General features: G+C 45.4%; 1 protein-coding gene across 2 annotated transcripts; it reads right to left on the bottom strand.

The window, feature by feature from the left end:
* Positions 1–4,731: 4,731 nt before the first annotated feature.
* LOC121711300 (E3 ubiquitin-protein ligase pellino homolog 2) lies at positions 4,732–19,971 on the bottom strand. Of its 2 annotated transcripts, none has more exons than XM_042094772.1 (6): positions 19,682–19,971; positions 15,806–16,004; positions 14,127–14,228; positions 13,630–13,827; positions 12,741–12,926; positions 4,732–10,092 (listed from the first exon to the last, which is right to left on the bottom strand). In XM_042094772.1, the coding sequence occupies exons 1-6, from the start codon at positions 19,753–19,755 to the stop codon at positions 9,475–9,477; spliced, it is 1,377 nt and encodes a 458-aa protein (XP_041950706.1). In that variant the 5' UTR covers positions 19,756–19,971; the 3' UTR covers positions 4,732–9,474. The 2 variants fall into 2 exon arrangements, with proteins under 2 accessions (XP_041950706.1, XP_041950707.1); XM_042094773.1 differs by having other exon boundaries at positions 15,875–16,004.
* Between the last annotated feature and the right edge of the window lie 705 nt (positions 19,972–20,676).

Raw genomic sequence — 20,676 nt, 5'->3', positions numbered from 1 at the left:
GGAGCGTCTTCGCTTTTGCCAGAGGATTTCACGCGCGCGCACTCACACGCACACACACATAGACACAACTCACTTCATTATATCCAAACTCTTCTGCTTCTACTTCAATCTTCTGTCCCCAGCACACCCCATTTTTAATCCATATTTCAAAAGTGTTCGTCTGTAAAGATACAACTCGTGAGTAAAACCAGTATGGTCATGATAGACGTCTAAGTTTAAAGGGGGCAAACTGTAAAGTGGATAGTGCCATTTCTCAGTAGCTATGGAAAGGATTAACCTACTGGAGCAGACGGGTTTGAGGGTTTTTCGAAATGGTTTGAGATTAGCTGTTACGTTGGAGGTTGTGGACTACCCCATATTTTTCATATGTGTAGCCTATAATGGAAATATTTTGTCCGGTACATCACCAGGAAGCAAACCACCTATTGCTCGACTCCGCGTGAAAACTCAAAAAAAATTCTGCCAGTTTGCTGCCTGTCCAGAACAATTCTGACACACTAAGCTAATTTATTTTAATCCAATATTTACTTTTTATTTTTATTTTTCATTAATTCTGTTTTTTCCTCTGCACTTGTAGCCCACTGTAGGCTACTGAATGGAATGCAACTAGCCTACATACTAATGTCCAGGTATAGATTTTTATAAAAAATGCTGGCAACCCAGAAGAGGCTCGCGTCTGGTAGTCTTGAGAACGTTCACCAGTGTTTTGATTTTGGCCTACAGAACGTTCGGTAACAATCCTACAAATCGCCCCTTTAAGAAATATAAATATTTTTTAACAGATCAAAAAAGCAAAATATATAGGCCATATATTTTTTAAAAAAGGACAAAATAACTGCCCTGAATATTGAAACGAATCCTGGGGAAAATGACCAAAGCCCTGTTCCGTTTGGCGTTGAGGAATGAGGTCAGGTGCTCGTTGGATGCAGGGCCTACGTGGAGAGACTAATGGCACTGATAACCTCTCACCCTGCCACTTTCCCCGGTTAAACACCTTTTATATGGAGTATATCAAAGATGACAGATCATTAGTAGCTGTTAATTGAGGCTTGATTAGGGGGCAGTCGCTTCTAGGCTGCCATCCCACGGCTTTCATACTGTGATCACCCCACAGATTCATTTCAGACGTTTAGTGCCGCTCTAATGTGGAAAAACGTTGCCCGAGGCCGCTTTAAATTCAAGGTTTAATCAATTCCCAGTCTTCCCACTCTCTCTAGTTGTATTGAGCCATCAGTCATTCGCAGCGGCAAACTGCCCTCAACCCAGAGAAACCAAACCATGCCCTCCAATCCCTTTATTCTAATGTAATAATCAGGGGGAGAGTCAATGGAATGCCGGGACCGCAGGCGAGCATACTGAGCGATCCACAGAGTCGTGTGTGCGACCCGCTCCCTCGGCACTCTCTCCACCAACCAATCCACACACACACACACACACACACACACACACACAAATACGCGCGCAAACAAACAAACAAACAAACACACACACACACACACACACACACGCGCGCGCGCGCGTACCCACACCGAGACAGGGAAAACAGGCTATTGCCTGCATATCCATTCAAGTTATATGTTACTAATAATAGACATCTGTTTATTTTAAAGACTGAAAATAATGTTCCACCCAACCTGCTCTAAACAAATTCCTGTCTTGATTAAACGTCTGGGTAGAGGATTACGTTTAAATTTAAAACAGGCCAATAAGGGGAAAAAGACTCGAGGGTTTGTTATTGCCGAGGTTAATTTGGGAACGTATGAAGTTAACTATCACAGTTGCTTTAATACAAAAATAATCACGAGCAGAACAAAGGACAGCGCGGACAACAAAACCAAACATCTTCAGCAGAAATAAGCAAGGTAGACTAGCTCTCATTCGATTGCTTTAGGTTTTGACGAAACGAAATCTGAGGGTAAAGCACGGGTAAACTAGCGATGAAAGGCACAGATGAGTAATGCGATTTATTTTCAAGGTTCAGAGAGAGGGACCTCTGAACACTAGAATACCTGGTCTGCCAGCACGGAAGCCCATAGGCTGATTGGCATGCGTCACTGCGCGAGGAGCTGTTCATGGTCCTGAAACAGGGCTAGGTGAGTCCGCGTGCCACTTGGACATGATCCACAATGTTTCGCAGAATTTGGCGACTCAGCTGAGTATATTATCATTATTTTGCATAATGAATTTAACTTTATGTTCTAATTAAGTTCTACTTGTGTTGTTTGGTAACCTACAGAACATGGATTCGTAAAATTTGTGAGTCACTCGAATGGGGGGATTTTTATGAAATTATTTTAGTGATGTAGTTTAATAATCACCAATGACCACAGCCTCTATTCTATAATAAATAATATAGCATATACATGATTTGTAAATAATTGTTAGATCGTAAGTCCAAATCACACCAGTGAATTAGCAGTTATAAACGCGGATGTTATTTTAAGGAACTGTTTAAAACAAGAGGAGTCTTCCTTCGTGGCCTCATTAAGAGATTATTTACTGTAATTCTGTCATTCTTTGCACATACAGGCCTAGATAGGCTAGGCTCGTATTCACAAATCACAGTAGGCTATCACAGATTTGTATTTAGTATAAAACAGTTTATAAACCTCACAAACCATTGATGGGGTAAGCTGCTCAGTGAGTGTTTAGGTAACTAACGTGTAGGCCTACCTTTGCTCTGGTTAAACTAATTTAATAGGCTATTCCCGGTGTAATATTTGCATTCGAAGGCTATTAAGAAAAGAAAACATTGTCTTCTGCCATGAATTCATATGTTTATTGGGCTAATAAGCCTGTGTTTCCCATGCCACTGCTAAAACTAACCAATATAAAATGGCCTATTTAAATAAATAAACTGTAGTAAATAGTAAGTTAAATAGTGTTAAATAGTTCAATAGTAAGTAGGCTAAGTCAGTGTATCAATCAATCGATAACTACAGCTTATGAGACAAACACGCACGAGACAATGCGCACTGTTTGGCTACCGCAAATCAATAGCTATAGGCTACATGAACATTGTAACCGCCATGCCATTTAACAATTAAATCAATGAGCAGGCTATGCCAATACATTGCAATTTTCCAAGGATTCAATTAAGTTAAATACAGTCATGTAAAAGGTGGGGGGTCTCCTGCGTTATTGGGCCACCATAGCAGCTGAAGTTTAGGCCTATCGACTTAGATAATCAGTCAAAAATAGTAGCCGTCTTGATAACACTTCAAACTAACAACATAATAAAAAATGATGTGGCTTATTTTGCATCTCTGAATTGCTAGAACGTGATGCAGTAATTACCACCCAAGACTACTGACCCAGCAGTGACACAAAAGGCTGGTAAAAATAGCTTTAGCATCGAAGCTAATGAGATTTATAAACAGGGTGGCCAAATTCCTGCAGGATGCGGCTTTGCCGCTGCCGTGTATGTGCTGTGAGTGCGAGAAGAGCGGAGGCAGCAGAAAGTACGGGAAGGAAACTTCATTAATCTCCTTTTTGTCCCACACTCATTTTAACTTAATGCCCACTTGTGAATGGATTAAACAATGAGACCACTGCCTACTGTAAACGGATGTTCTCCCCCCCTAATGAGCCGTGTGGAGCGGAGGCTGATCATGAACCGAGTGATTATTACCGCAGGGACTTGTAGCCTACCCCTCCTCCACCAACACTGCCCCCAGGTAGGCACCCACAGGAAACAGCCTACGAGTCTTCATCAAAGACGCGGCATAACCCCCTCAACATGAGAATCCGTATAGGTTTATCTGAATCTAGGCCCACAGGTGACAAGAGTAGGCCTACATAAAATGATTAGTAGCCTAAACATTATTATTGGTTATATGATGATGATGATTATTATTATTATTACTACTATATAATAATAATAATTATTATTATTATTAATAATAATTATGATTGCCGAGTGATTTTCTTTTTAATAGCCTACATCTCTAATGGATGGTTGAGTATCCACATTTTTGATGAAGCGCCTCTGTTTACGTCAGCATTTCATTGTGGGTTTTAATAGTCTCAAAATGACGATTTAGACACCATTATGTAGATTAAAAAAATAAAACACCGTTAGGCTGATATTTCACAAGGCGTCTTCCTTAATGGACCCTGATACTGCAACAGCACACTAAAGGGCTCCAAGTGAGGAGAGGAAACATGAAATAAAAGGTTGAAAAGAAAATTGCAAACGTTACGGTCCAGTTGACCATCATCTGTGATTTTTTTCCACCGTTTTCTGGAGTCACTGCCATGTTTGGAATGGAAACAACCATGAAAGCCCCTGGGTGAAGCGCCCGCGGCGCGGTGACAGCGTGAGGCAGTGCGATTAAAGGGTGAACAGTGCCCTCTTTCGGTCAAGATAAATGCCTATCCACTTTGTCTTGACATGTTTCCTTAATTTAAGAAGTAGACTATCACTCCTTAATGCCTGTACATTTGAAAACACTTGTACGACAGTATAACTGTTTTCAAAATGTCTTATTAAAAATAATGTATAATAATATATAATAATATATGTCTAGTGACAAACAACCTACTGCTATTTAAAGAATGTAAAACTTGTTGGACAAAATAAGTGTCCATAACAGTGTGATTTGATACGCATGATGCCCATGACGTTCCTTTTCATTCAGTGCCAAATGACGCCACTGGACAATCTATTGTTTTGCTTAACTTGATAAACTATTCACACCGCACCCCACAGACAGAAGCAAAACAGACAGGTTTGGTTTTTGGAACGTTGACTTTATTGATGTGTGGTTATGTGATTGTCTGTGCACCCTGGAGTTCACATCATCACCGGTCATTGTGAATCTACGGTGTAGCCTATGCCATGCGCTCAGACAGTGGAATGTAGATGCGTTGAGGTACAGGATTCACAAAGTGAGAGAGGTGTTAAAAAAAATGTACAAAGGTTGGTATAATTAATAATAATAAAAAAAACACTTTTGTAAATGTTTGAAAAGAGTGAAAACCATGTTTTTTACTCTGATTTCTCCGGGTGATAGAGGGCAGGATTCTGTGTCAGAGGTCTTTAGAAAATGCACGCCGGTAACTGCATTGGAGGGCGCTCTTGAGTCATCTTCCGTTTGATGACAGAACTGCAACTCAATGACAAAATGGCAAACATGTTCGCGCAGTTGTTTGGCACTCTCAAATGCATAGGTTTTTTAAACTACATAAGTGCTATGATAAGATGTAGCATTCAATTTCTACAAGAAATATTAGAGCTACACACCCGTGTGATCAAAAAACTCTAATGAGCAGCCACTGTGGCTACATTGGGTAAATGTTTTTGCTACCATGGAGATCTTGCACTGCTTATGAAATATTAGAGCTCCCCCTTGTGCATTATACTAGAAGTGCATGTGACTTGACACTTAAGAGGCATGGCAAAATTTTTTGTGTCTAACCAAAAAGACACCACAACTCTGAACTGGTGTAGTGATTTGCTTGTGAATGTTTTGGAGCTGGCATTGTTATGGTGAAGCAGGTGCAGAGTGAATCCCCAGTTTCCAACATTTGGTCTATTTCCCAAGGGCACAGACCTTCACAACAACAACAGCAACAACCCGTAAACATCCTAAACTCTACGCAGCTTTAGAGCACAGACCTGTGTTAGACCGCAAGTAAAATTTACCCTGTAATCAGAGCCACAGTCGCTAGGCAAGACTGGCACACACACAAACACACACACACACACACATTATTCACATCACGCATCACTAGCCCATCTTACAATGTTAAAAGTCAGCTGAATCCACACACACACACACACACACACACACACACACACACACACAGAAATGACCCTGGCGAGATGGTAAATGTTGACCAGCTGTGCACCTGAGGCCACCCAACGTCAGAGAGAAAAGATGGCGGTAGGGTTGAAAGATGAAGCCCTTGGATGGAGTGGGGAGCACCATATGTCAGGTGTTTGCCTGGAAGACTGTTTAACTACCAAGGCTATATCTAACAAGATGAAAACCATTTGGACTCAGACACCAACAGTCTCAATCCTTCCCATTTCAGCCATTCACATTATACAGCATGACGCAAGATTCAGCGACCATGCAACGATTGGCTTGTGACGGTTGCAAACGTGCCGCATGTTGTACCCAGGGACTGCTAAGGTCCTCCTTCCCAAGGTTTAGTAGTGGCTTCAGAGTTGAACCTCCTAGAAAAAAATAAATCACAGGTTTCTGAAGAGGGAGGTTGAGTTGGAGAGAAACCATGTGGATGTCAGAGTATAGGACAGAAGCTCAGCAGTTACCAGCTAAGCCTATATATTTCTGATACACCGTACATGGGTGTGGTGGTACAATGGTCACAGCTGCTGCCGAGTGAGTTTGGGTCTGATTCCTAACCACCTCTGGCATGTGTCGGGCACCAAACTGCAGCAGGTCCACCTGAACTGCATAGGATCTGTGCAGGACAAAAGCCAGGGGCAACTGCGGTCATAGGATCTGTGCAGGACAAAAGCCAGGGGCAACTGCTGTCATAGGATCTGTTCAGGACAAAAGCCAGGGGCAACTGCGGTCATAGTATTTGTTGAGGACAAAAGCCAGGGGCAACTGCGGTCATAGGATCTGTGCAGGACAAAAGCCAGGGGCAACTGCGGTCATAGTATTTGTTGAGGACAAAAGCCAGGGGCAACTGCGGTCATAGGATCTGTGCAGGACAAAAGCCAGGGGCAACTGCGGTCATAGAATCTGTGCAGGACAAAACTGCTGAACATGATGCTTATTACAGCTGTGAACCACTCTGGAGTCAGTCTCAGCCAACATCATGGGCTTTTGAGCTTGAGCAGTAAAACACGGCAAACACTCCCCCCTCAACATCCAAAACAACAGCCAACAGTGAACCTGTTATCTAGGAAGGACACTTAAGTTTGAATGAACACTAGAGACCCCTCCCTTTCGCTGAATCTTCTCCAGTCAACTCCAACTCCGATCCGAGCTCCGTGTCCTGTTCCAGTGACCGCTAACTGCACATGCTCCCTGAGTCGATCAGTCTCAGTGTCCAGTCAACAGGGACTGGACTGACCCTAATTTGGGCACACCCTCAAGCAAGGGAATTTGTTGAGGGATCTGTAGAGCTTGGCTTAACATCCTAAGGGGCTGTTCTTATAATTATCATCACCATCATCATCATCTTCATCCACACATGACCACGATCAAATGCCAGAGAGTTCACACAAGTGAGTGGGTCTCCTGGCACTGTTCCCAGCATACATCAAAGGAAACAAATGCACCACAACCTCTAGCAATAGACCAACACATCTTTTTCATCCCCTTTCGGTTTGTTTTTTGGCAGCATCTGGTAAATGTAAACATCAAGGTAAGTATTAAAATCAAGGCAAACCTAGACTTAATACCCCTCCTCTATGTCTGTTGTTACTGTGTAGTAAGCCAGCCAGCTTTGGCAGTAGAGTGCTTGTGTTTAATCAAAGAATGACATCGAGAGGTTGATTCCCGTTTAAACTGTCTCGACGGAGCATTTGGAAATACCAGCTGATGTCAGCCCAAATCCTCTTAATACCAGATGGATTGAGACCCCTTAAACCAATCTTGTGTGTCCAGAAGTGCAGTCTTTGTTTGTGTGTTATATATATATATATATATATATAGGGGGAGTGTTTAGAGCAGGCAAATGTCACGTGAGGTTTCTCACACACTTGAGGTTCTGAGTGTTGTGGCGCGCTGATAGAAATATAGAGAAGCGAGATCATATCTAGCACCAGGGGGAAGAAACATATTGCCAGGAAGTTTTGAATAGTACATTCATCGTGATGAGATTGGAGAGTGAGTGTTATCGTGTTTAGTTTAGTTCAGTTAATGTTGTTTGTTTGTTTTTCCTCACGTCCCAGATGGCGTCTGGCTCAAGGCAGGCCGTGATCCTGATCTGGTCAGCATTGAGGTCAAACCAGGAGCGGACTGGGTCTGATCCAAGACAAGCCGAGCCGCCATGATGGGATGGAACACAGTGTGGCATTCGATCTGTTTGAGCTGAGAGATCTTCAGTAGTCACATCATTTCATATCATATAGTCATATATCCACACATACGTACAATATATATTCATATACTGCTATATGTCAAACACTGGAATATAAAAAAGAGCTAACCGGAGAGGTCAGCTAGGACGAGACCGACAGCCTCCATATAGAAAAATATGAGCATCTCCATACGGTTCTACACACTGCCTCTGCTACGACCACACATTCCATTTAAATGCTAACACAAACGAGTAAAAAATAAAGATCAAGACCTCTAAGTAGGGAGCCAGGTCGGAGCGGAGCCGGACCTGCTGAGCCATGTGGGGGTCTGGCCCTGCGCTGGCGTGGAGGCGGCCCGGGGGTGTGGGGGCAGCTACCATTTGGCAAGGGCTACATGGATGCCCTGACCCTGGGGTTGACCCGAGACTGGAGCTCCCAGTGGCGGAGGCAATATTGTGGTGTTTTACAGTAAAGTGGACTGCAGCGTTGTTGCATCTCTTGGTAGAAGTTAAAAGTAGCTTAGATGGACTGTGTATTGCTTAGAGTAGAGTAGAGTAGAGTAGAGTGCTGTTTGGGAGTGCGAGTGAGTTCCAGTCCGGTAGTCACTGTCTGGCGGTAGAGTCAGTGGGGTACAGGCCCAAACAGCCCTGCGTAAAACCAAATCGGCCTCGGCTCGCCAGTGAAACCTCCAGCGTCAGAAGTTGTTGGGGCAACCGGATTGCAGAGGTATACACACATACACATCCCTCAGACTCAGAGAGTAATAGTTGTTTTGAAAGAGTAAACATGAGCAGTTAACTGTTAACAGTTACCGTAAAGCCTGGTTGTCGTATCAGTTATTTACAGTAGAGTAAATAGGCCATTGTTTAAAAGGAGCTAGTAGGATTCCAGTTGTATTAAACGCACCATAACGTCCGTCACAGCGCTATTTCATTGACTTGCATGTATTCAGCACAGCATCTCTTGAGGTACCAAGGTTATGAGAGTATGGCCTGGAACTTGCCGGTTAGCATGCTAAATTTAGTGGATATCTGGCTAGAACAGGTGTTTTTGACATTACATCAAAATGTTTATTTCTTAGCATTCTATTGCTATGAATGTTTTAGACTGAAAATCCTACACACCCCCCTCGTTAAACGTGGTGGTAACCCAACCAAGCTTTTGGGAAGTTAAACTGCATCCATTCCACCAGGAGTCTGAGCCCAGTTACTCAATCAGGAGGTAATGCTAAAGTATGTGTGTCTGTTAACACACAGAAAGAGCCTGATAGTGAGTGTGTGTGTGTGTGTGTGTGTGTGTGTACACCTCTGGTTGCCTCAGGGACATCACAAGGGGAGTTGGAGAGGGTAGGCAGCAGCTAAGCCAGATCCTCTCTGCTGGCGGCTGCAGTCGGGTCGAAGTGGGGGGTGGGGGTGGGGTCGAGGTGGAGTGGGGTCCTGGGGTTGGGGGCGGGGGGCGGGGGTGTTGGGTCAGTCCACTGGGCCCTGGAAGATGAGGCGGGAGAACCCAGGGGCAGGCGCCAGCGGCGTGGAGCAGAAGGGGCATGTGGGGCGGAAGGCGTGTGTGCCATGTGGCAGCGGCGTCTCGGCCCAGTAGCGCGCGGTGCGCTCTGAGCACACGTGGCCGCAGGGTGTGAAGGTGTGCGTGGGGGCGCCCGCGTCCACGTACAGCGCCGGCTCGCTGCCCAGCCACAGCGGCACGTAGGGCCCCACGGAGCGGCACAGCGGGCACTCGCGGTTCCCCCCGACGCCGGCGGCGCCGCCGCCGCCGTCCTCCCCCCTCCCACCCTCCTCGCGGTGCCGCTCCGGCCGCTGGCCCCAGTCGTGGCGGCCGTGCACGTGGCCGCAGGTGAGGTAGACCCAGGGCTGGCGCTCCTCCAGGCTGTGGCTGCGCGGGAGGCTGGGGAAGGCCAGCGTGTTGAGGCCCACAGGGCACTGCGGACGGCCAGCGTTCAGCTCCAGACGCAGCGCGTCCAGGTGGCGCAGGGTGGGCGCCCGCAGCAGGCCCTCGGCCGTGCGCCACAGCAGGGTGGCGCCGCACAGGTCCACCAGGGAGCCGTCCTGCAGCGCACTGCTCTCCCCCTGAGCCTGCCCACGGGAACACAAACAAACAAACAAACAAACAAACAAACAAACAAACAAGAGTTCAGAGAACAACGGAAACACGGGGACATTTCACCTGTTGTGCTCCGCGGGCTAGAAGGGACGGCCATCACAGATATTTCAGGGGCTCATGCATATCTACAGCAAAGATTGTTAAGGCGGAGCAAGATACTTCGTCGTAGTTCATGTCTATGGGCGCGAAATGGGGATCGAATCCTGTCTGCATAAAGAGGCGTGTCGATGACGTATTGATGAGTGTACGTTGCAACCGGCCAACAGCAGCTGCATAAATAACCGGCGCACACCTGATATAAGGTCGATTTTCTCCAGACTGGAATGCTCAAAAATGATAAAAATGTACCTGAAATGTTCAGAAGGGTTTGAGGATCATGAAAACGTGCCCGAAATTCACATTCCTAACTCTATAGAACCAAGACCTTAGCATATGTGGTGAAATTCTGAGCTATGCCCATAGACTTCAATGGAGCAGTCGCTGCCTCTGCTCTGCATAAAGGGGGATTTTGACCCCCCCTCGTGCGATCCGGGTTCCCGGAAGTGGCTCCTGATGAAATATCTTGCTCCGCCTTAACAATCTTTGTCTACACCAAACACTGTAGCCTGCTCTCCTCACGGCCTAAACTCCCAATAGACTTCACCCCATGCGGATTCTTTTCCCTCTGTGGATGTGTGGGCCACACCAGCAAAAGCTAGATAGATAGATAGATACTTTATTGATCCCCAGGGGAAATGAGCTGGAACTCATTTTAAAGACAGCCTGTCTTTCTGCACTGCAACACCATTTCCCTAACCTGGGAATCCAGAGTTCTCGTGGACGCATTTGCTCAGCGAGAGACTCTGGCAACGAGTAATGATGCACAGTAACTTTTGCCCCTTGCATCGCGGGGAACCAATCATATCTGTGTATCTGATATAGGCGGGCCAGAGGCAAGCTAAACAGATGACGGACGTAGTGTTATCCAATTGTGTCGAAGTCCCGAATCAGTTAGGTAACATTGACCATATAGTGTTATCCAATTGCGTGCAGGGAGATTTTCAAATGCGTGCTTGGTGCCGCCCCTCGAGTTGGGCCATGACATTATTCATGGCCAGACCCTTAATCTTTCAGATTGGGTCTGGTCCTCCAGGCTAACATTTCCCCACAGTACCAGTACATGGTGCAAAGGATGATTCCGGACGATTGCATTTCCATTTTCTTTTGTCCCTGTACTATTGTAAAGTACTGAAACTGGCAACACTGCAGCAACACGATCACTATTAGCAAGCATACCAAATAGCAAGCATACCAACACACAAGTAAATCTTAAATAAAACCTGCCATATTTGAAAACTCCTAATCCACTCTGAATCCATTCCCTGTCTCAATAAAATTCCAACCGTGTAAGAGCACAATCTGTGTGTGTGTGTGTGTGTGTGTGTGTTAGAAAGGTGAGAACTACCACAAGCATCCCCCTTCAGTATATGAACTTAACCGCCGAGTCTTTTCACCGATCTCCAGCATCAGCACAATTTAACACTCAGGCAGACACGCAGAGTCAGCTCAAGTCATTAGAAGCAGGGAGCCCGGCCAAACACAGGCACGCTGGTGGAAAGGTGATGCTACCGTCTCAGTCAGTGTGTTGTGTTTTAAACTTCCAGCTGCAATGAGTTTCATAACAAATGTTCCACAGAAGGGACTTTAAAATCTTTTATCTTCACGGTACAGTGCCACCTATACATACCGATGTTTACGTTTATGGTTCTTAGCAGATACTTCTGTCCGAAGCGATTAACAATGACATCAATTAACATTATATTAACATAAAATAACAGTCAATAGTGAAGTCATATGGCAATAACCATGATATCCAAACCACGACTAAGGACGACCACGACTAAACAATACTTATTTTTAATGGCACAGAAATACTCATGAAGGCTTTGACAAGGTAGCACACACACACACACACACACTTGGAGCAATTCAGAGATCATAGAATACCGTACTGTACCTAAATATCAGCTGTGATAAACAACAATAACAACAACAATCTATAATGATGACGGACAATGAATCTGGACAAGAGGTCAGGTCAAGGCCAGATGAGTTACAGTGATGAGTCCCAATCGATTTATTATATGGAGAATGAAGTCTCTGACATTGACAATGTGCGCTTGAAATGCTTGATATTACACTATGTAACGTTGTTGATCGGATAGGATTATGCCCCTTTTAGTCGGTTTTTGACTAACTGGGTACCGTTGTAGCACTAAAAGGCGTTATTTAGATAGATATTTATTGATCCTTTCGGAAATTTGTCTTGCACCATACAGCTCGTCAGATAGACAGACAACATACAACAACAGGACCATTAAACCCTCCCATACCCCCACACAAAAACAATACACAATACCAAGTATCTCTACATTATAAATAACAGGACCACTAAACCCTCCCATAACCCCACACAACAACAATACACATCTCTACCTCATAAAATAGTAAATGCAGTATCCATACTTAAGTGCAACATCATCAGTGGCATTATGCTCCAGTGGCATTTTGAAGTATTATCACACAGAGAGGATGAAATTATTTTCTCTTCCTAACTATTGCTGTGAGTGTGAGCGCGTACCAGCTGTCCCCGTACAGGTCCCGAGCGAGTCTCCCGCAGCGTGTACACGTCCCCGCACACCGAGATCTCCCGCCAGGCCCCCTGCTTGGAGTCGTCAGGGAAACCCTCGGGGTGCATCACCAGCACGCCATTGGTGGTCAGCCCGTCCATGTGGCCATCAGGGTTCTTCCACTTAGTGGCCTTTTCCTGCGGCAGGCCCACGAGGAGAAAGAAGACATGAAGTACGTCAGGCAGTCATCAGAACCAGAATCAGAACCAGGTTTAATGGCCCAGTATGTTCAGAATTGGAATTTGCTTCTGGCTGTTAGGGTCCCTCTAGAATAGACAATATATAGACACTCTGTCTGTGTCTGTGTCTGTGTGTCTGTGTGTCTGTGTGTGTGTGTGTGTGTGTGTGTGAGTGATACACACACATACATACATACATACATACATACACAGTACATACAAAATATTACACAAACAAGACAAGGTATTATATAGAGGTGTTTTGAGTTAAATGCCAACGGCTCTACAGACAACAACGCACACCAGCACAGGTGAACCTGATAATTCAGGTTAGTTACTGGAATTTGCTAACGATAAGTAAATGATGATAAGCATGAAATGATCTATTTAGTGCAAGATCTGCAATGGTTGAAAGTGGATATGGTGACTTAGTCACGTTTACAACTGATAAGATCAGAAAAAGGTTACAATCACTACTGTGTGACACACATATCTCCTTATAAGATGCACGTACACGCACGCACACGCAGACACACGCACGCGCACGCACACGCACACGCACACCTCAGTTCTTGTGACACACTCTATTAACATTTCCCACCCAAACCACCAAACCCTCGCGTGCTGCTGAGGATATAAATGAGTCAGATGGAGGCAGTACCCCGAGGAAGATGTTTTTGGAGGAGTCGAAGCCGGCGGCGTAGATGCGGGCGGTGTAGGGCGGGTGGCGCTGGCACACCACGCGGCAGGCGAAGCGGGAAATGGTGCTCGGGGACACGGACGAGTCCTCCGTCTCCTTGGAGCCCCCCGTGGTGTCCGTCACGACGAAGTCAATGGGGCTCTCGGTGGAGCGGCCAATCTGGGGGAGAGATGGGTGTGTGGGTGTGTGTGGGTGTGTGTGTGTGTGTGTGTGTGTGTGCGTGTGCGTGTGCGTTGCAGTCACATATAAACAGACAGATAGACAGAGGGAGAGAGAAAGAGAGACGGATCATTAGGATCTCCCATGGTGGTACAAATGCTCAAGAATACTGAAGAATAAAATACTCCAGCATCCGGAGTAGAATTGTTTTGAGAGTTTTGGATGTGTGTGCGTGTGTGTGTGCGTATGGTTCAGATGGGTTCAGGTTCAGATGGGTTTTAGCTCAGCGCAAGACTCACCTGGAACATGTCCGTGTCGGGGTCATGACAGTACTCCACCACCACCGTCTGGTTACGGGACAGTGTGAAGGAGATGCTGTGGTGGCCCTTACTATTGACCGCCTGAGGAAGAAAGAACAATAAACAAATAAACAGACAGACACACAATAAGATCCAGTTCAGATGGAACACAGCCCAGGCTACAGCTCTTCTGGAGTATTTGACTTCAAAGAAACACTAGTAGTTTTTTTTTACTCTATTACTATTTTGTACACACACACACAAAATAAGAAATCTTCAAAAGAAATTGTCAAAAGAATTGGGTCAAGATCAGAGTGTAACGTATACAGGAAATGCTGCAGTGGCCGTTACGGTTCAACGTCTGAGGGAGCACAGAACAGGTCCTTTTTGATTCCATGCAATTTCCAATTCTATGTAACAGCTTTGGCTGGACAAGCAGCTGTCTGAAGTATTTGCTCTCTTGTGCCAAGTATTAGGAAACACTTCTCAAACGAGTTCATGAACTCTCGAGAAAAGCTCATGTGTCTATCTGTCCCACATAATGAACTCTCTGTTCCCAAAAAGTTATTTGAGGCTTGAGTTAGAGGTCCTGGACAGAAGCCTTCTAGGTTAAAAGCTTTCAGCGTTCTTCCATTAAGAAAATTAAAATAACTCTTTCAGGTTCTAAATGCCATTCACTTCCTGAGAGAGGGAGATTTTACTGCCTAAGAGAGATATGAGACTTTACTGCATAAGCCAGGCCTGCCATAGCTCACAGTCAGGCCTCACTGTTGTGGGGGAATTGGAAAATGTATCCATTAACGGTCTTTGCAGAGGAGCGTTGTGTGTTTGGCAAAGGGCTGAGTGTGAGTGTGAGTGTGTGTGTGTGTGTGTGTGTGTGTGTGTGTGTGTGCGGTAAAGGGTTGTTAAAATGTTCAGTATAGTTGAAGTGAAGGGTTGAGTGCGAGTATGAAAGTGTACAGTGAAGTGTGAGGGCTTTAAGTTTGGGGCAGCCGTGTCCTACTGGTTAGGGCTTTGGGCTTGTAACCGAAGGGTTGGCGGTTCGATCCCCGACCAGTGGGAACGGCTAAAGTGCCCTTGAGCAAGGCACCTAACCCCTCACTGCTCCCCGAGCGCCGCTGTAGGAAGGCAGCTCACTGCTCCAGGTTAGTGTGTGCTTCACCTCACTGTGTGTTCACTGTGTGCTCTGTGTGTTCTTTAATTTACGGATGGGATACATGCAGAGACCAAATTCTTTGTATACGCAGGTATACTTGGCCAAGAAACCTGATTTACATTTACATTTTGAGTATGGTTGGTAAAAGGTTGCGTGTGTTTAGGTGAAGGGTAGAGTGTGTGAGTGTGTGAGAGTACACTCAGTAAAGTGTGAGGGCTTGCTCCCCCATCGCTGCTGAATAAAGGGGACACTCAGCACTCAGCCGTGACCAAGAGCACTTCACTAACACTGCAGAGAGCTGCTAAAGAGTTTCATTATGGAGAGAAGAAATCAATTCAAATCACTCGGCCACTTTCTTTTTTTACAAAAAAAAAAAAACATTCAATGCGGCAGACGCGTTCAGTGTGGGGGATATTCTTGCTTCTGTAATGCACATTCAGCTGCTGCCCTGTGGGTTAGTAAGGAAGTATTGGGTTTGACCAACCATGCGCACACACACACACACACACACACACACACACACTTTGCTGTCCTGTGGACTGGTGAAGATGTGTACATTGCTGGGTTTGACCGACCCCACACACTCACTCACCTTGCTGTCCTGTGGGTTAGTGAGGATGTGTACAGTGCTGGGTCGGACTCCGTTGGCCTTGGCCCGTCTGTAGAGAGCGAAGCGGCTCTTCTTGCGGCCTCGGTCACCCCCCGGCAGCGAGCCATTATACCTGCAGCAGAGGTCAGAGGTCAACACAAAAGGCACACAGCACATTAAACACCTGCTGAACGTATTACTTACTGCTAGGAACTTGGATGAGTTGTGTATAATGGACAGCTTTGATTGGGCAGCAGCATACAACCTGTAATTTAACAGGTCTGGAACATGAATTACGTAAAACAAAACCGGCACTTACCCCCTCATAATTTAATTGACGTCTTTTCCAGGTGTGGGGTTTTCAACATTCTAACATAAGATTCCGTTCTGCAACAATTGAAGGTTCTAAAATTCTATGTTGAATTCAATGGACCCAGATATTCTTTAGAATGTTCATTCCCGTCACATCTTTAAGGGTTAACGCAGAATGAAATATAGTGTAGGGAATAGGACTGTCCATGCTACATCTTACTCTTCTATGATGACTCAGGAGCTTATCTATTCCCTGGTCAGTGGACACCAGCAGCCTAGGCAGAAACCACACTGTGTGAAGAATGGTCTTCAATATTTCAGTTATAAATACGGGTCATGCTAAACCTTTAAATCAGATTAAAGAAAGCTGGGACATTTTGGAAAGGATTGAGGACTTAAGACTTACACGAGAACAACAACACAATAGAACTTAAGAGAAGAACACGACATCTTCATCAGACAACAACAGTGTGTGGGAGAAGCCAAGAGAAGGAATGCTGGAGGAACGCTAAACGCTTTTGAAATGTTAAAAGTTTGGAAACTTGTAGTTTTCAAGGCTACCCAGCCCTGTAAATTCCAGCAAATTCATACTATTGTTCAGCTAGGTAACTCAGACTAAATAAAACACAGTGTCGGACAGTCTCAAGCAGTGTCTGATTTTATGTAAAAATCAGCATCTTAGTAACTAGTTATAAACCTTATGGAGCAGTTCCATGGTGACTGTATTCCTATATATGATAACTGCTTATTCATATAGCTGTTGCTAAGCAGCATGTGGTACTCCGTCAACATCAAAATGACATTTTGCTTCTTCCGTCCTTCCACTGCAACTCATGACACAAACACACAAGAGAGCGATTTTTCTCTTCCGCTAAAGTCTGCAGAAATGTCAAGTGCCGCCCTCAGTGTCACAACTCAACTGACTTCCTGTCCACAGACAGAGAACAGTCCAGCCCTTTCCACCCCAATCGCTACACTGGTGTCAATCAGTGTTCCTGATATCTACGCATGAACTAACCATAATCCCTGAACACGCCAGTTAGCCCACTATGTAACAAACCCATAAACAAAACAGCAAAGCCTATCTGGTTCTATGGCTCAGCATGGCAGATGCCATACAGGTCATTTCCCTCTTCCATCTGCTGTACTAAGAATGATCAGTGCCTTTCATTTATGCACAGATTCAGTCTGGATTTACAATATGCCTATTGTGAACTGGGTTACAATGAATTGTCATTTTTAAAAAGTGTGCCCTGAGAAAATAGTTTGGGAACACACTGCCCTACAGGTCCTATCCCTGAACCCGTGGGCTGGGCTAAACGGCGTTTCATTTGGCGAGTGTTAGTTTCTCTCGCCCTCTGTCCATCTCCGTCCAGGAAATGCATCTCATTCTGACCCTTCCTGAAAGGAAACGCAAATCCCAGTGGGTTTCGGCACGGATCCGGGCCAAGTCCTGACTAGAGTCGCCGGACACTGCTGCTATGGTGAGACGGACATAAATAGCCCGCGAGAGGATGCCTGCGCCTCCGTCTATGCTGATGACTCAGACTGAGTGAGATGCTGACCCTGTTTGGTGAGCTGGTGAATAATTTAGCCGAGGTGTTTTTAATGTTTGAGTGAGTGGGGTGATGTTTGAATGGATGAAGTCTGCAGGAGACAGCACAGGCAAGCAGACACTTGAGTCCTGGATCAGGACATGAGAGGAGGAGAGGAGAGTAGAGGAGAGTAGAGGAGAGGAAAGGATAGGAGAGGAGAAGAGAGGAGAAGAGGGGGGGAAAACAAAACACACTGCATTTGGAAAGAATTTGGAGCCCTGGCTCTGGTGATGGGAAGAGAGGAGAGGAAATTAGAAGAGATGAGAGGAGAGAGGGAAAAAAAGGGAACACTGAATTTGGAGAGAAGAGGAGAGAGGAAAAACAAGTGAGTACACAAGCGAGTCACCGGCACTCACACAGGCCCTCTGACCTCAGCTCCCTCACATGATGCCGATGTGCCATGTGCTAGTGAGGGCACAGAGGAGCACCAGTGAGGCACGTCGCCTCCGAAAAGAAAGAGCTCAACTCACAGGGCCAGAGGGCCCGGCTCACATCCTCCCTGCCCTCTCTCCTCGGCTAATCACCACACTGGGACTGGGACTGGGACTGAGGCCTTTTGTTTTGGCTTGGCCGGCAGTGCCAGGCAATCACACAGCAGCTGCCTCGGGAGTGCACGCGGCCCGGATCTGGTTCAGATGTGCGCCAGAGTCAGCACGGGTCGTCTGCGTGCATGTCAGTTGGTTGAACTCACTGCACCAGTTCTGCCAGCTGCTGTCTAGTCTGGCTGAGCCACGGAAGGCGAACGGATAAAACATCGACCATCGGGGAGCACAGTGGTCAATGTGCCTTTTCAGCAAGTGTGCTTCTACAAAGGGACACACTCATGCACACGCTGCCACAAAGGCACGCTCGCTCACACACACACACACACACACACACAAATGCATGCACACACAAACAGACATACAAGCATGCGCACACACCCTCACAATCACAAGTACACATACAAGCACCTCACACACACACACACTGCAGGTACATACCTATACATCTCAAGATCTATATGTCAAAACCATAAATATCCCTCTTACACACCAGTCATACCATACAGTGACTGAGAGCAGCAGAGCAAATCTACACTCACAAGCCAGGCAGCATATTGTGCCTTCTCTGCACTGCCCAGACATTCGCATGCGAGCAAGGCACGCAGGTAGGATGCATCATTGGTCAGAACATCCTGAGCAATGCATCCTGGGAAGGGGAGAAGCAGTTTTGCCGGAAAAAAAGGAGGGGGTGGTGGGCAAGGAATAGCAGTACTAAACTTCGGGAGAGAGTGTGGATTCTGCGCTGCTAGCGACCACAGCAGGTCACTCGTCCTGAGGTTGTCTCTCGGGTGTAACTAATAAATTAAGAGGTTCCCGTGTAGGCCTACTGGATGCTTTTAAAAGATTACACAGCATCCTCGCGTCCACTAATGCACAGGACACAATTCCATACAAGTAGTCTACTTAGCCTAGATCGACCACTGTCTGGTCACACCCCATTCAACACATACCAGAACATAAGCTGCTTGTAGCCTATATATTTTTAAACATGTCGTCTACTTCTGAACATTAAATTATACTTTCCCAGAATATGGGGATGGATGGTGGTGGCGTGACTTAGCCTCTACAATGGCATATAACCTAGCCTACTCGGCTTAAGCCCGTCTGAGATTTACTTTTGCCATTTCTATGAATGTATTCACCGAAGACAACCTATACGTGTGTGTGAAGAAATAAATTGCATCTAGTTCAATAAAATGATACATTGTAATAACGTTGGTTGGATGTTGGTCAACTTGTTCAAAGCGTAAGCTAAACCGGATATTCAGCCTCCACATTCTTTGTGAATCGGGCAATTTCGAACAATTTTAACTTAAAATATCTACACATTAATATTCATATCCTGTGAGCCTACTTACCCAAGAATCACCAATTCTCCGTATTTCACCGGATCTTTTGAGTGGGCATGTTCGTCTTGGTTCGGTGACAACATCAGACTCGCGAAGGCAGATGTTATGCGCTTTCCAGAACAATTTTTTTTTTCAAACGATAAGTTTCAGCGCGGGTAGGCTACTATCAAGGGTTAAAACGATGCGTCGGTAACGAGTGCATTATTCATTCCGACACTTAGGTGGATTTTTGGAGGGCGCATTTCCTTTACAAATGATGTAGAAAAAACTCCCCAAAGATAAAGGCCAGTGAGTCAAACCCGCACCGAATCAATTACAAGTGGATGGCACAAAAACAGCTCGCGGTAGGGTGTCGCCTGTACCATTTGTTCGGGGAGGGATGCACCGTCGTCACTCAATCTTTACACACCACAATTACTATTAAGCATGTAATTGTTGGTACTGTCACTTGCTTTAACGCATGTTATTTATACAATTTCTTGATATTTAAGACAAAATTGAGTCAAATAACTCATATATAAAGTACATTTTGAGAACAGCTCCACCTTCTGTCCTGGAATAAATGATATCGACTTGATGAGAAGCTTGTTCCTGACGATTACGTCAACCCGAAACAGTATGGAGTTTGTAGGATATTCTGGAAATACTACTTTTGATAGATACTTGGTGTCTTTTGTGTTTCGATATCATCATGCACTACCATGCGTTTGTGCATTTCAAAGCGCAGTGAACCCTAAATACTTTCGTCACCTACAATAGTGATGAACAGAGTTTTCCCATTCCAATATAAAAGACCATCAAACGCTAACACTGCACGTTGTCTGTTGACCACTGGAGGGCGCTTTATATAATGCCCTGACAAAAAGGATGTCCGTTTTCCAGCATGTTGGTCTTTGGTTATGGTCAAGTTATTTGCCTTTGTGTTGAGTTTACATTCTATCTATCGTTTTTTCTATAACTTTCTAACAGAAATCAGATTTATATATGTGATGATTGAGGAAACT

Source organism: Alosa sapidissima, chromosome 6 (assembly GCF_018492685.1).
Source record: "Alosa sapidissima isolate fAloSap1 chromosome 6, fAloSap1.pri, whole genome shotgun sequence".
NCBI lineage: Eukaryota > Metazoa > Chordata > Actinopteri > Clupeiformes > Clupeidae > Alosa > Alosa sapidissima.
This window is presented reverse-complemented; position numbering and strand designations above follow the sequence as displayed.